Genomic DNA, 16,756 nt, shown 5'->3' on the forward strand with positions numbered 1-16,756 from the left:
CTTCCTGTCCGCTGAGCCAGACTGCTGGTTACATCTGTGTAGTCTGATGGGTCCAGCGTTTGCGAGCTTGCGTAGGCAAACCCAAACTCACCGAGGGTTAAAGACCCATCGGTTACCCTCACCCAGTTTAACCCGTTCATCGAAGTGGCTAACCAGGGTGTGGTTGCTGTCACTAGCAAACAGCTGCTTGCCGTCACAGGTTAGATCTGAGTGCCATGTGGACCAATGGAGGATAAGCTACTGCCAAGGGAGCACGATGTGCCCACCCCATCAGAGGCACCACCCTCCCTTACACCCCAAGGAGGGAAGGAAGACAAGTTAGAAGGTGATAGGTGAAGCCAGGTGGGTGGGGAAGGGGGGCATGATGTAAGAAGTTGGGAGATGATAGGTGGAGAAGGCAAAGGGCTGGAGAAGGAGAATCTGATAGGAGAGCAGAGTGGACAATGGGAGAAAGGGAAGGAGGAGGGGCACCAGATAGGCAGATGAGGAGGAGAGGTAAGAGGTCAGAGTGGTAAATAGAAGGAGAGCAAAAGGGGAGGGGGAAACATTCCTGGAAGTTGGAGAAATCGATGTTCAACCCCTCAGGCTGGAGGCTACCAAGGTTGAATATCATTTGATATGAGCAGCCATAGCCAATGAGCCCTCTCCCTCCTCTGGCAAAGTGGGAAGAGAGCGGGAATGGTTTGTGAGAGTACTGTCTGGTTTACAGGGAGAGGTTGGGCAGGCTGGCACCACATTGAGCATAGGAGACTGAGAGGTTCACGAGATGGTCCGGGAATGAAAGGGTTAATGTAAGAGGAGCTTTTGATGTCTCTGGGCCCGTACTCACTGGGGTTTAGAAGAATGAGGAGGGATCTCGTTGAAGCCTACCGAATATGGAAAGGTCTACATTGAGGAGATGTGGAGAGGAAGTTCCCTAAAGTGGGGGAACCTAAGACCAGAGGGCACAGCCTCACAATAGAGGGACAGAGAGAGCAATGAGGATGAGTTTTAGACAGAGGGTACTGAATCTGTGGAATTCGTTGCCACAGATGGCTGTTGAGGCCAAGTCATTGAGTATATTTAAATCAGAGGTTGATATATTTTTGATTAGTCAGGGTGTCAAAGGTTATGAGAAAAGGCAGGAGATTGGGGTTGAGAGGAATAATAAATCAGCCACGATGGAATGGTAGAGCTCACTAGATGGACAGAATGTATTGAGGTATCTATAGCTTAAGTATGCCAGCACAACATTGTGGGCTGAAGGGCCTATTGTACTGTTCTGTGCTAAATGGTGATGTGGTCAGGGAGGCTATACTGGTGGGACCTCACTGTATCAGGGTGCTGACTTTCCGGCTGTCTTGGTGATCACAAGACAAAGGAGCAGAAGTAGGCCATTCAGCCCATCGAATCTGCTCCGCCACTCCACCATGAGCTAAACTATTCTCCTGTCTAGTTCCAATTTCCGCCTTTTTTCCCATATCCCTGATACCCTGACTAATTAGATACCTGTCAATCTCCTCCTTAAAAACCCTCAATGATTGGGCCTCCACAGCTGTATGTGGCAACGAATTCCATAAATCCACGACCCTCTGGCTAAAAAAATCTCTCCTCATCTCTGTTTGAAATGGGTACCCTCTAATTCTAAGACTGTGACCTCTTGTCCTGGACTCACCCACTAAGGGAAACAGCCTTTCCACATCTACTCTGTCCAACCCTTTCAACATTCGAAATGTTTCTATGAGATCCCCTCTCATTCTTCTAGTGTCTAGCCGTTGTGTTTTTCCCCCCTGCAGACCAGTGCTTGCCCCCAGACGCCCCATCTAGACCGGAAGCTGCTGCTCTGTCTGACTCCGAGGTGGCACTCTCGTGGAAGCCAGGAAGGAGTGCAGGGAGCTCCCCACTCCAGTATTACACAGTGGAATTTACCCGGTGAGTGAGGGGTAGGAAGGAGGACTTTGGGGGTCTGGTCTGGGCGTGGAGCTGGTTGTCTTTGAACTATACCAGTGCAGCCGTGGTTCCAGAGGCGACGATGATAATTAACTCTAAACCTCTGACCCGTAGCCTTCACCATCTGGAGGGGAGCACTACCACCTACGGGTTCCCCTCCAAGTCCCCATGTGCCCCCTAACGTGGCAAGATACCACTGTTTCTTCATCCATTGTTGACTTTCAATCCTGGGGATCCCTCCCCAGCCACCGTTGGGGGGAGGGGTATCTTCACTGGACTGCAGGAAACCTTTTCCCATGATAGATAAAGTAGTAAAACTGATTCCAGTACAACACACACACAATGCTGGAGGAACTCAGCAGATCAGGCAGCATCTGTGGAAATGAATTAACAGTCAACGTTTCAAAACCCTTCATCAGGGCTGGAAAGGGAGGGGTCAGAGGTCAGAATAGGAAGGTTGGGGGAGGGGGAAGAGTAAAAGCTGGCAGGTGACAGGTGAAGCCAGGTGAATGGGGAAGGGGGACACGATGCAAGAAGCTGGGAGGTGGTAGGTGGAAAAGGTAAAGGGCCGAAGATGAAGGAATCTGATAGGAGAGTGGGCCATGGAAGGAGGGGGAGCACCAGAGCGACAGGATAGGCAGTTGTGGAGAAGAGATAAGAAGGGGGCCAGAGTGGAAAATCGAAAAAATGGGAAGGGGTGAGGGAGGAAAGTACTAGAAGTTGGAGAAATCGGTGTTCATGACACCAGGTTGGATGCTTCCCAGATGGAATATGGGGTGTTGCTCCTCCAGCCTGAGTGGCCTCATCATGGCTGTAGAGGAGGCCATGGACCAACCTGTCAGGGTGGGAATGGGGGCTGGAATTAAGATGACTGGACACTGGGATGTCCTACGTTTTGTGGATGAAGTGAATAACTTGTTATTCCGGATTCTGATTTGGAAGGCATTTGGTCAGGTTCATGGATAAAGTCAGAGTGGAGTTTACTGTCACCTGCATGAGTCTGTATGTATACAGGTGGAATGAGAAACTTCCTCACAGCAGCACCACAGGCTCAGAGCGTCAGGTCAACAGCATTCACGAGGAAGCATCAATTAAACATAAATTATGCACAATTTTACAAGAAAGAACACCATCAATTAGAATGAAATAGAAAGTTCATTGCAGTGCAAAGTGATCGAAGTATTTCTATACTGAGCTAGGGACTAGGGTTGTGTCGATTGGCTCAAAGACCGGATGGTTGAGGGAAGTAACCTTTCCTGAACCTGGTAGTGTTTGACTTCAGGCTCCTGTACCTTCTGTCCGATGGGAGAAGATTGTATGGCCTGGGTTTTGCGGATCTTCATTGATAGAAAAGGTTTAGCAGGAAATGGGTCAAACATGGGAAACTGGGACTGGCTAGATGAGATGGGTCGAAGAGCCTGTGTCTGTGCTGGGAGACTTTGCAACTCTCAGAGAGTGCACTTGAACTGTGAAGGTAGAAAAGACTCCGGGCCAAGTGCTAAAAAAATGGGCTTCCTCCGAGTGAGAGCCCACTGCACATGATGGGCCGAATGGCCGATCTCACCAGTCTCTGGCTCTCCGTGGACCAGAGGCCGCTCGTGCCCCTCGCCTCCCCTTTCCCAGTCTACCTCATGCTCGACCCATTCTGAGCTGGGAAGGCTGTGGCCTCAGCACTTTCCCAGGGAGGAGGGCAGGTGTCTCCTCCCCTCTCCATTTGGTGCAGTCACGTCCGCCTGACATCACCCTCACTGTCTGATTGCCACCTTAAGTTATGGCACCACCTTAGAGTCATAGAGCACCTTGGCATAGAGAAGCAGGTTCTTTCCATGCCAGGCTATCAATCTGCCTCGTCACATTGACCTGTAACTAGACCATGGACCTCCCAATCCCTTCCATCCATGTACTTTTCCAAACTTCTCTTAAGTACCCCAATAGAACCCACATCCACCACGTCCACTGGCAGCTCGTTCCACACTCTCACCTCCCTCTGAGTGAGGAAGTTCTCCCTCATGTTCCCCTTCAATGTTTCACCTTTTACCCTTAACCTCTGACCTTTAGTTCTAGTCTCACCCAACCTCAGTGGAAAAAGCCAGCTTGCATTTGCCCCATCTATTGCTTCATAACTTTATATTCCTCTATCAAATCTCCCCTCATTCTCCTACGCTCCAGGGAATAAAGTCTGAACCTACTCAACCTTTCCCTGTAACTCAGGTCCTCAAGTTCTGGCAGCATCCTTGTAAATTTTCTCTGCACTCTTTCAAACTTATTGATATCTTCCCTCTGGGTCAGTTCCCAAATTTTCCAAATTTGGCCTCACCAATATCTCAGCCTGTCTCAAATCAGGAATAATCATCCATTCATTCTCCGGCCATGCTTCAATTATGTTCCTTCTCCGACCCTGACTGTTGAAAACTTGGTGACATTACTATGACACGGGGTTGTTTATTCAGGCACTGTGTGACTGTGGCTGGAACCCTTCTGCAGATCGTGAATTACACAGAGAGAGCCCTGTGTGGTTTCCCCAGGCATGAAAGCACAATAGACAGAGCACTGGTGTCTTCTATTCACACGAATTATTACGGGAGTGAAAGGGTTAATGTATGAGGAGAGTTTGGTGACTCTGGGCCTGTACTCGCTGGTTTAGAAGAGTGAGGGGAGGATTTAATTGAAACCTATCAAATTTTGAAAGGCATGGATAGAGTGGATGTGGAGAGGATATTGATGTTTCCTGTGGTGGGGGAGTCTAGGACCAGGGGCACAGCCTCAGGAAAGAGGGACATCCATTTAGAACGGAGATGAGGAAGAATGTCTTCAGCCAGAGGAGGGTTAACGCGGGGGCCTGCAGGGGAGGAGTGGTGACAATAGAGGTGTACAAAATGATAAGAGGCATAGATAGAGTCTTTTTCCCCAGGGTGGAAATGGCTGATATGAGATGATTGGAGGTAAGTCCAGCAGGGATTTCAGAGGTAGTTTTTTACACGGAGAGGGTGCGTGTGTGGACCAGGCTGCCAAGGTGGTAGTAGAGGCAGATACATGAAGAAACTCTTAGGCACGTGGATGAAAGAAAAATGGCAGCCTAAAAGGAAAGGAAGGGATTGATCGTGGAGTAGTCAGCATGTGGTGGGCCGAAGGGCCTATACTGCTCTACATTCCATGTTCACTGTACAAGTCTAGCCTGGTTTGACCTCCAAAAACGCCAGACCTCGCATTTATTCTCAGCCATTCCTTAGCCCACGATCAGGATACCTCTGAGACTGTGAGGGTTTCCTCCAGGTGCTCCGGTTTCCTCCCACATCCAAAGACGTACTGGTTGGTGGGTTAATTGGTCATTGTAAGTTGTCCTGTGATTAGGCCGGGGTTAAGTTGGGGGGTTTGCTGGGAGGTGTGGCTCGAAAGGCCGGAAGGGCCTGTTCACGCTGTATCTCAACCAGTCAATAGATAAATACATTCCCCTGTAATTTCCCACGGTCTTTTACACTAACTACAATACCAACTGCTTTTGTGGCTGGAACACAGATTTCCTGTTTGGGCTGTAGAATTTCTGACTGGAGAGTGGGATTTTGGCAGGACTGACTCTGGAGAGGGAGGTCTCTCAGTGTCGTCGGCTCGACCTGTGGTCAGTGGGCAAAGGCCTGGCTGAGATAAGAGATCCCTCCTCCCTCTGGCCCGCTCATCTCCGCAGTTTACAATCTGGGGACGAGGAAGGGAGCAGGAGGAACTCATCAGATTATTAGCTTGCTACTTAAACACTTAATGCTTCTGCCATCTGCGAGCATTTCCTTCCTGTAACGGTGCCTTGTGGAGATGCTGAGTGGTACTGACAGATTGGTGTCAAAGCACTGGGTCACTAGAGAACTCCACACTGCCCCCAGACACAGACCACCTTCACCTTCCCCTCCCTCCCCCACCTCTCCCGTTTGTCTGCTTCTAGGCAGTAACGGGAAGTTTAAACTGCACAGCGCTCTGATAGAGGATGTAATGGAATTAGCCCTGGTTAGAACAGAGAGCTAAGACAATGTGATGAACTACATATACCTGTCTGAACACGCCCTCTGCTGACTGCTCCTGTGGCTCCTCCCACAGACCCCGGTATAAAGCCGATTGAGGCCTGAGCCCTGCCCTCAATCTCCAGGATGTAGTATGGTGGTCAATTACTGCTTGTTCCTTCTTCCAGTCAATAAAAGCCGATATCTCGCCTCACATCTCAGAGAGTTATTGATCGTGCATCAGACAATCAGACCTGTCTGTCCCTCATATCACCCAGCCTACCTCCCTTTCCCTCCTACGCTGTCTCCATCTGTCTCTCTCCCTCTGTCCTCTTTTTTCCAAGTCCCTCTGTCTCTCAATCTCTCCCTCTCTCTCACTTTCTTGTTCTGTCCCTCTCTCTTTCTGTTTCTCTGTCTCTGTCTGTCTCCCTGTTGTCTGTCTGTCTCCCTATCTTTCTGCCTGTGTCTCCCTCTGTCTCCCTCTCTCTATGCCTCTCGCTGTCTTCCTCTCACTGTCTCTCTGTCTCTCTGTCTGTCTGAACCTTCCACCTATTTGCCTCTCTCTGTCTCTCCCTCTTTGTGTGTGTGTGTGTCTCTCTCTGTCTCTGTCTCTGTCTCTGTCTCTCTGTGCTCATCTCTCCTTTCTCCTTGATGCTCCTTTCTCTCTGAGAGACAGCTTCACCGTGGCAATTTGGTTGTTGAGGGAGAGGTGAAAAGGCTGTTATGAAACAATACTGAATTCTGCTCATTTTAAACCTGGTGCATTTCTTAGTCCACAGATGTTAGGGGGAAAGGCAGGGAGCAGAAGATTACAGATAATCATAATTTATTCGACTGTCTGAACACTGAATGTTACAAAGATGTTGAGGGCCCAAGTTACAGGGACGGTTTGAGTAGGTTGGAACTTTGTTCATAGGAGCATAGGAGACTGAAGACTATACATCTTATAGAGGTGTATAAAACTACGAGGGGTGGGGATAGGGTGAATGTGCAGTCTTTTCCCTCAGGGTCAGGGAATCCAGAACTAGGTTTAAGGTGAGAGGGGAGCAATTTAATAGAAACCCAAGGGATAACTTTCGCACACAAAGGGTGTCAGTTTATGGAACAAGCTGCCAAAGGAACTGGTTGAGCCCGGTACAGTGTTGGTTGTCTGTCATATCCAACAGTCACAGGAAACCCGTGCGGGAGAGTGGTTAAAGTGGAGAAGCCTTTGCAGTGGGACAGTTCTGCTCCCCCAGCCTCGGAGGACCGGGTCCAGCGGTACAAGTAGTCCTCACAACTGGGGGCTTCCTTGGTTGCAGCGGATGACCATGACGTCTGCTGTGCCTCGTCCCGCCCTTCGCTCTCCACAGAGTGTTGTAGAACCACCTTCCTGGCCGTTGGATCTCAGCCACCTGGTCCCCTGGAGCTATACACCCCAGCAGGTACAATAACAACATCTAAAAGGTACCTGGACGGGTACCCGGATAGGAAAAGTTTGGACAGATACGGGGCAACTCAGGCAGATGGGACTAGTTTAGATGGGAATTTGGATCAGCATGGGCCAGATAGGCTGATGGGCAAGGTTCCAGGCTGTGTGTCAAAGTGTTGTTGGTGGTGCTGGCTTAGAGAGCGTGGTGAAGCCTGGTGTGTGACGGGGTGTAAGCAGAATGAGACCTAAACAAGTGTTGGAGAAGATGAAAATTAAACTGGTGAATTTGTTTCTTATTGTCACGGACTGAGCTATGGTGAAAAACAGACGGTCCATACAGATCAATTCATCACGTACTCGGGAAAACAGTAACAGAATGCAGAATGAAGTGCTACAGTTACAGAGAGAGTGCAGTGCAGGCTGACTATAAGACGTAAGGCCATGGCAAGGTAGATTGTGAGGCCCAGAGTGACACACCCAAAATGGTGGGGAGCTCAGCAGGCCAGGCAGCAAGGAATAAATAGTCAACGTTTCAGGTCGAGACCTTTGACAGCACTGGACAGGAAGAGGGAAACAGTCAGAATAAGAAGGTCAGGGGAGGAGAAGTTTCCAGTCTTGGCCCCTCATTTATTTCCGTAGATTCTGCCCGACCTGCTGAGTTCCTCCAGCATTTTGTGTGTTTTGCTCTGGATTTCCAGCACCTGCAGGATCTCCGTTTGTGAGGCCAAGGGTCCATTTATCTTAGCAGAGGATCATTCAGTAATCTGCTAACGGTGGGATTGAAGCTGTTGGTATGTGCCTTCAGGCTTTTGTACCTTCTGTCTTGGGCGGGTGGGGCTGATCAGCCTTGGACGGCAGCCCGCCTAGGAGAAGGAAAACTCTGATTTTCAACCTCCGCTGCCTTGTGGCCGTACCCACCCCCCCGGGAAAGGCTTCGGGAGTAAACCCTGAGGAAGAAATCCAGAGCCGGGGTCCCTGAGGCAGTTTGATGTTGTTTACAACTTCACTCTGGCAAACTCTGCGACGACACTGTGCCAGGCTGTATCGGTGTTTGCCCTTCCCTGGGACTACATCAGTGACGTGGAGAGGGGACAACCCGTTGCATGGGCAACAGCCGCTTCTTCAAATCTCTCCACCCAGGCTTGCGCACTGGAGAGGACACAGTCCACCAGAGGCTCAAACCCATCATCCCCAGGGATCAACAGCTGCCTCTCTCTACCCTCTGTCCGATGGGAGAAGGGAGAATGTGGGGTGGGTGGGGATTTTGATTGTGAGGCAGTGAGCAGTGTAGACAGAGTCGATGGAGGGGAGGCTGGTTTCTGTGATGTGCTGAGCTGTGTCAGGGAGAGTGTGTTTGGGTCGAGGTGTAGTCAGAGTCGATGGAGGAGACGCTGGTTTCTGATGTGCTGAGCTGTGTCAGGGAGAGTGTGTGTTCGGGTCGAGGTGTAGACAGAGTCGATGGAGGAGAGGCTGGTTTCTGATGTGCTGAGCTGTGTCAGGGAGAGTGTGTGTTCGGGTCGAGGTGTAGACAGAATCGATGGAGGAGAGGCTGATTTCTGTGACGTGCTGAGCTGTGTCAGGGAGAGTGTGTGTTCGGGTCGAGGTGTAGACAGAATCGATGGAGGAGAGGCTGATTTCTGTGATGTGCTGAGCTGTGTCAGGGAGAGTGTGTGTTCGGGTCGAGGTGTAGACAGAATCGATGGAGGAGAGGCTGATTTCTGTGACGTGCTGAGCTGTGTCAGGGAGAGTGTGTGTTCGGGTCGAGGTGTAGACAGAATCGATGGAGGAGAGGCTGATTTCTGTGATGTGCTGAGCTGTGTCAGGGAGAGTGTGTGTTCGGGTCGAGGTGTAGACAGAGTCGATGGAGGGGAGGCTGGTTTCTGTGATGTGCTGAGCTGTGTCAGGGAGAGTGTGTTCGGGTCGAGGTGTAGACAGAGTCGATGGAGGAGAGGCTGGTTTCTGTGATGTGCTGAGCTGTGTCAGGGAGAGTGTGTGTTCGGGTCGAGGTGTAGACAGAGTCGATGGAGGAGAGGCTGGTTTCTGTGGTGCTGAGCTGTGTCAGGGAGAGTGTGTGTTCAGGTCGAGGTGTAGACAGAGTCGATGGAGGAGAGGCTGGTTTCTGTGATGTGCTGAGCTGTGTCAGGGAGAGTGTGTGTTCGGGTCGAGGTGTGGACAGAGTCGATGGAGGAGAGGCTGGTTTCTGATGTGCTGAGCTGTGTCAGGGAGAGTGTGCGTTCGGGTCGAGGTGTAGACAGAGTCGATGGAGGGGAGGCTGGTTTCTGTGATGTGCTGAGCTGTGTCAGGGAGAGTGTGTGTTTGGGTCGAGGTGTAGACAGAGTCGATGGAGGGGAGGCTGGTTTCTGTGATGTGCTGAGCTGTGTCAGGGAGAGTGTGTGTTCGGGTCGAGGTGTAGACAGAGTCGATGGAGGAGAGGCTGGTTTCTGTGATGTGCTGAGCTGTGTCAGGGAGAGTGTGTGTTCGGGTCGAGGTGTAGACAGAGTCGATGGAGGAGAGGCTGGTTTCTGATGTGCTGAGCTGTGTCAGGGAGAGTGTGTTCGGGTCGAGGTGTAGACAGAGTCGATGGAGGGGAGGCTGGTTTCTGATGTGCAGAGCTGTGTCAGGGAGAGTGTGTGTTCTTGTCGAGGTGTAGACAGAGTCGATGGAGGAGAGGCTGGTTTCTGATGTGCTGAGCTGTGTCAGGGAGAGTGTGTGTTCGGGTCGAGGTGTAGACAGAGTCGATGGAGGAGAGGCTGGTTTCTGATGTGCTGAGCTGTGTCAGGGAGAGTGTGTGTTCGGGTCGAGGTGTAGACATGGTCGATGGAGGAGAGGCTGGTTTCTGTGATGTGCTGAGCTGTGTCAGGGAGAGTGTGTGTTCGGGTCGAGGTGAAGACAGAGTCGATGGAGGGGAGGCTGGTTTCTGATGTGCTGAGCTGTGTCAGGGAGAGTGTGTGTTCGGGTCAAGGTGTAGACAGAGTCGATGGAGGAGATGCTGGTTTCTGATGTGCTGAGCTGTGTCAGGGAGAGTGTGTGTTCGGGTCGAGGTGTAGACAGAGTCGATGGAGGAGAGGCTGGTTTCTGATGTGCTGAGCTGTGTCAGGGAGAGTGTGTGTTCGGGTCGAGGTGTAGACAGAGTCGATGGAGGAGACGCTGGTTTCTGATGTGCTGAGCTGTGTCAGGGAGAGTGTGTTCGGGTCGAGGTGTAGACAGAGTCGATGGAGGAGACGCTGGTTTCTGATGTGCTGAGCTGTGTCCACAACTCCGAGCGTTTCCTTGTGGTCGTGGGCAAAGCCACCTCTGTACCTACCGAGAAGCTTTCTATGGTGCCTCAGTAGACACCAGTGAGGAAAGGTTAAAGATTAGTTGTATTTGCCACACATATGTCGAAACTCACAGTGAAATGCATCGTTCGTGTCAGTGACCAACGCAGTCCAAGGATTGCTGGGGCACCCTACAACTCTCCCCAATCTTTCAGCACCAACACAGTAATCCCGCGTGTTAATAACCCTAACCCGTACATCTTCGGACCGTGGGAGGAAACTGGAGCCCCCAGAGGAGAACGTAGGAGCTCCTTACGGACGGCGGCAGGAACTGGCGTGCTGAGAGGCATTACACTGTGTCGGGGCTGTGAAATAGATTTGAGAGTCTCTGCTATGTGCAGGCTTCAAATGACACCTGTCTGAAATGTGCAGTGCCTGCCTTCTCCATTATCTGACCGCCCTGTTATTTGGCTTCTCATTACAAAAACAATTCAAATCTCATAAAGTCTGCTAAATCTTTTAATCCCTGGATCTGACTGTGACATTGCACAGGAACTTACTGTCAGGGCTTATGAGGAGCATTGTTTACACTCGAATGGGGCAGGGGAGGGGTGGAACAGGGAAACCAGCAGACTGTATGAGTGAAGCTGTTATCTCTGAGGAAAAGGCATTTGGCTGCCTACTACTCACACCCTCTCTCCCATCACCATGGATACGGACTGAACTGGCCACTCGGGCGAGAGGTCACTCTGAAGCACTCTGTCTTTCAGCCAATCGGGCTCCACACTGTTCAGAAATGTCAATGGGAAAATCTTGCAGTTGTCAGAGATCTGAAATAAAAATAGGGGATGGTGAAAGTACTTAGGAGGGAGGGAAAGAGAGGGAGAATCTTAATGAGGTGGTGGAGTCGCAGACAGCACAAAAGCAGGCCCATCAGCCCATCGAGTCTGTTGACCAACAACCACCCATTGACACTGATCCTACACAGATCCTGTGTCATTCTCTCCATGTTCCCAACAGATTCCATCCCTCAGCCTCACGAGGGGCAATTTAAACTAGTCAACTTGCACATCTTTGCACTGTGGGAGAAAACCAAGCAAAGCCCACGTGTTCACGGGGGGAGTGTGCAATCTCCTTACACACAACGCCCAAGGTCGAGACTGAATCTCCCTCTCTTTATCTCTTCCTCTCCTTCTCCCATTTCTCACTCCCCACCTCCTTTATCGATCTTCCCTTTATCTTCCCTCTCCCCATCCCTTTCATCTTTCTCTGTCCTCCCTCACCCTCACCCCTCCTCCTCTCCCTTTCCCTCCTCTCCCCCTCTCCCTCCTGTCCCCCTCTCCCTCCTGTCCCCCTCTCCCTCCTCCTCTCCCTCTCCCTTCCTCTCCCTTCCTATCCCTCTCCCTCCTGCCATCCCTCTCTCCCCACCCCTTTTATTGCTCTTCCTCTCATCTTCCCCCTCTCCCTCCCTCTCCTCATCCATTTCTTACCATCTTCCTCACCTCCCCTCACTCACCCCTCCTCCTCAACCCCCTCCTCTTCAACCAATTCCCTCCTCCTCTCCCTGTCCCCTCCACCTCTTCCTGTCCCTTTCCCTCTCTCACCTTCCTCTCCCTCTGCCATCTCTCTCCTCCATTTCCTTTATGGATCTTCCTCCTATCTTCCCTCTCATCCTCCTCTACCCATCCCTTTCTTTCCATCTGCCTCCTGTCCTCCCTCTCCCTCACCCCTCCTTCCTCTCTCATCTCCCTCACCTCTCCCTCCCTCTCCCCTCCACCTTTTCCTGCCCATCTCCCTCCCTTCCTCCTCTCACACCTCTCTGTCCCTCTCTTTCTGCCACCTGTCTCCCCATCCCCTTTCCTACACGGGGAGCCGGTGAGATCTGTTTGCCCTCTCTCAGCAGGTCGGCAGGGAACGGGAGCTGGACCATGCTCGGTGAGCGGATCAAATCCGAATCGGAATCCATGGTGATTAAGCACCTGGACGCAGGGACTTGGTACCGGTTTGTGATACGTGCTGTCAATGCCCATGGGCCCAGCCTGCCCAGCGGACCCAGTAACCAAGTCAAGACCCTCGGTGAGTGACAGTGGAACAAATGCTGGGGCTGCCATTGAGAAGCTGCGAGAGGGGTGGAGTGGGTGTAAACTGAGGGTGGGGCCTTCAGAACCAGGCCCGGGCCTGCAGCTGTGTCTTCGATGGCCTTGGGAGCTTTGTTGTAATGAACACAAAATATCAAAGGAAGCAGACAACAAAAATGGTGAGACCATTAAAACTACCACGTGGAAGATATTTACGTGAGTGCATCAGCTGCAAGCCAAGATACAAATGCCACACCCTCCTGAATTGGTAGGAGGGCAGAGGCTCCAGTATCTTTACCTGGAGCTTTAGCAGCTGGTACATGTTTCTCTCCGAGGGGGCTGTGTCTTCCTCAAAAGGTGGTGGATCTGAGGTGGATGTGGATAAACAGAGGAGATGTGAGGGGGAAGAAGAGGGTTACTGGACAATAGATGGGAACATGGAGTCATGGTTATAATCAGATCTTTCCTGATCCTCATCCATAGCTTTACGTCCCTTCTCCCCAATGATGGCACCTCTCCAGGGTGGAGAGGTTTACCACTGGTGGGATCTAGATTGGACTAGCTTTATTTATCACATGTACTTTGAAGCATACAGTGAAATGTATTGTTTATGTCAACAACCAACACAGTCAATGATGTGCCTGCGAGTGTCACTACACTTCCAGCACCAACATCACATGCCCACAACTCAGTAACCCAAACCCATGCATCTTTGGACTATGGGAGGAAACCGGAGCACTTGGAGGAAACCCACGTAGTCATGGGTAGAACACACAAACTCCTGGAATCTTGGTTGCTGGTGTTGTTATAGCATCACACTAACTGCTATGTTACTGGCCTAACTGAACACAAGAGAAGTGCAACACACACACAGGGTGCTGGAGGAGCTCAGCAGGTCGGGCAGCGTCCGTGGAGAGGAATAAAGAGCCACATTTCAGGCTGAAATCCTTCATCAGGAATGGACTCTGACTGGGTTTGACAAGTGGCGCAGGGAAGATACCACCCTGTCTCTAGGGTCTTAAAAATTGATGGTGTGTGAGGGGTACGGCTTCATACTCTCAGGAAAAAGCATCCATCATCAAGGACCCCACCGTCCAGGCTTCTTGCTACTGCCTTTAGGAAGGAAGTACGGGAGCCGCAGGACTCACACCAGCAGGTTCCGGATTGGTTATTACCCCTCAACCATCAGGCTCTTGAATTAAAGAGCATAACTTCACTCAACTTCACTTGCCCCATCATTGAAAATTTCCCACAACCTATAGACTCACTTTCAAGGACTCCTCAACTCATCTTCTCTATATTTATTGTTTATTTATCTATGGTCATTATTATTATTTTGTTTTATTTTTGAGTTTGTATTTGCACAGCACGTTGTCTTTCGTACATCGGATGTCTGTCCTGTTGGGTAGATCTTTCAGATTCCATTGTGTTTCTTTGTATTTCTGAGAATGCCTGTAAGAAAATGAATCTCAGGGTTGAGTATGGTGGCATATAAACACTTAACTAATATATTTATTTGAACTTTTAAACTTTGATAAAGTTGGAAGGGGTTCAGGTCTGCGATGAGGAGAAATGTCTAGGCCCGGGGTGTGGTGAACCTGCGGAGTTCGCTTTGCCATGTTGTGGGTAGTGGAGACACCAGATGATAGGCTCCAGAGGAGCTCAGCATTAAGCAGCTTCTTTGGAGGTGGAGGTAACTGATGATGATTTGAGTCTCGTGCAGGATTTTGACCTGAAACGTTGACAATTCCTTCCACCCCACCATCATGGCGCCCAGCCCACTGAGTTCCTCCAGCAGATTGTTGTTGCTGTAGAGAACAAACCTGCTTATCGTTGAGGGGTAGTTGAGTAGATTTCTAGGTACAGAAGGCATTGAGGGGTATGAGGGGAGAGTGGTTTTAGAAATGGAGGTTCATCCATGTTGGTACTGAATGGGTTGAATGCTTTGTGCTGGGGTTGGTGTTGCGGGGCCTGTGGGATTCAGTTGTATTTTAGAAGTCAAACCGCATGGGAGTTGCGGAGGCTCAGTTATAGCAAGGACTAGGCCTGAAGCCGTGGGCTTGCCTGCTGCTCCAGTCCAGGTGAGGAGACACCAGCATGGCCCCTGAGCTGGGGTGTGGGCTGGCCTCTACCGTCATTGTTGCCCTCTAGTGTTCGATCGGTGGAATTCTTGGTGCTGTGTTCGTTTTGCAACTTGGCCCCAGAGGAACACCGTTTTATTTGGTTGTATCCACTTACAGTTGAATAATAATTAAACTTGATTTGATTTGCCTCACAATTGTTTTATTAAGAGTTGATAGAACAAAGGGAACGGGAACAGAACAGTGACGGGGGTCTGACTACTTGAAGAAGGGAGGATCTAAAGATGGCAGCTCGGATAGAACAGCTACTTTTATACCCAAAGATAGGAAAAATTCCAACTAAATCCACAGGTAATAATAGACTAGTTAGAAAGCACTTAGTCAATACTGGGAGAAAAATTAACCATTGAGAAAACATTTTCTTAGTGTAGAACAAAACTTTGGGAATTTGTATAACCACAAGAATAGAGGCTCCCAACTTGGAATCCATGGACCCCTCAGTCTGTGGCAATGACTGAACCCAGGAGCGGAGGAACAGCAGACTCTGTCATGGTGAATACTGCCGACAGCTCAACCTGGGAGCAGGGTTAGCAGACTCTCATGTAGAGATTGAAACGAGAGATTATATATGGGAATACCAACAGAGCATTGGTGACCCAACTGAGTGACACCGTGAGACAAATCATTCTCCACACATGGACCCCACAACCCCTGTAGTATGGCCCACAGGACTCATGACACCATGACATGAAAGGCTGGGAACACCTGCACTAGGGGCATATTAACTGTTATGTGCAGACTACAGCCACTAGGAATTATAGTAAGCAGGTACTTGTTTATAAGTAATTATATAAACTACAAGTAGATCATTTATTGTTCAACTGCAAAGAAAACAACAGGCTTCTGTTGTTCATGACACAACAGTGCTGTGCAAAACTCAGGCAGATATATAGCTTGGGTGCCTAAGACTTTTGCCCAGTACTACAGTGATTTTATACATTGCACTGTACTGCTGTCACAAAAAAGCAAAATCTTTCATGACACGTGAGTGATGATAAATCTGATTCTGATACGGGTCTCTATTGTGACCTGGGAATGGGAATGGGGCAGGGAGAGGGGGTTGGGAAAAAGGGAAGGGAGAGGGAAGGGAGCAGGAAGCACCAGAGAGACATTCTGTAATGATCAACAAACCTATTGTTTGGCATCAAATGACCTTGCGTGGTGCCTCAGGGCTGGGTGTGTCTGCACCCACACCACCTCCCACCCCGGCTCTCCTTCTCTGCCACCTGTTCCACACCCCTCCAGCAGCACTCCACCCTCACCATTCCCAACATCCTTTCTTCCCGTCAGATTTACAAGCTCGTTTTCCCCTCCATGTTGACAAATACAATACTGTGCAAAAGTCTAGGCACCCTAGATAGATAGATATACCCAAGATTTCTGCAGGATACCGTATATATGTGACTTGGCTGAAATCGTGGGTAGCTGGGTTTGTAAATTTGCTGGCGACATAAAGATTGGTGTTTGGTCTACAGTGTAGACAGCTGTAAAAGACACAGCAAAATAGAGATATGAATGGAGATGGAGTTGGAACATATCATTAAGATTGAAAGAGTATAGACAAAGTTTACAAGGATGCTTCCAGGACTTGGGGACCTGAGTTACAGGGAAAGGTTGAATAGTTTAGGATTTTATTCCGTAGGGCGTAGGAGAATGAGGGGAGACTTGATGGAGGTGTACAAAATTTTGAGGGGTATAGAGAAGGTAAATGAAACTAGAGGAGGGATTGGGATTGCTAAATGCACGTTTGAGTGTTTGAGCAAGGCCATTTCTCTGGGTATGAAATAGAGTTGTAGAGCTACCTTCATTCCCCACTGACGTACAGAAGGGAATGCTGGACCATCAAAGCAAAATGAGGGAAGACTTGAAGCTGCAGAAACATGGTTTTTGAGAAGAATGATAAAAATATCACATAAGGACAGAGTAACAAATGAGGAAGTGTTGTGAAAAGCCG

General features: G+C 49.9%; 1 protein-coding gene across 1 annotated transcript in view; it reads left to right on the plus strand.

Moving 5' to 3' along the window:
* The window catches only part of LOC132396567 (pikachurin), a 122,603-nt gene that overhangs the window by 12,312 nt on the left and 93,535 nt on the right, over window positions 1-16,756 (plus strand). The window contains 2 exon segments of the mRNA XM_059974224.1: window positions 1,776-1,911; window positions 12,484-12,659. Coding sequence (XP_059830207.1) covers window positions 1,776-1,911; window positions 12,484-12,659 — 312 coding nt within the window.

Source organism: Hypanus sabinus, chromosome 7 (genome assembly GCF_030144855.1).
Source record: "Hypanus sabinus isolate sHypSab1 chromosome 7, sHypSab1.hap1, whole genome shotgun sequence".
NCBI lineage: Eukaryota > Metazoa > Chordata > Chondrichthyes > Myliobatiformes > Dasyatidae > Hypanus > Hypanus sabinus.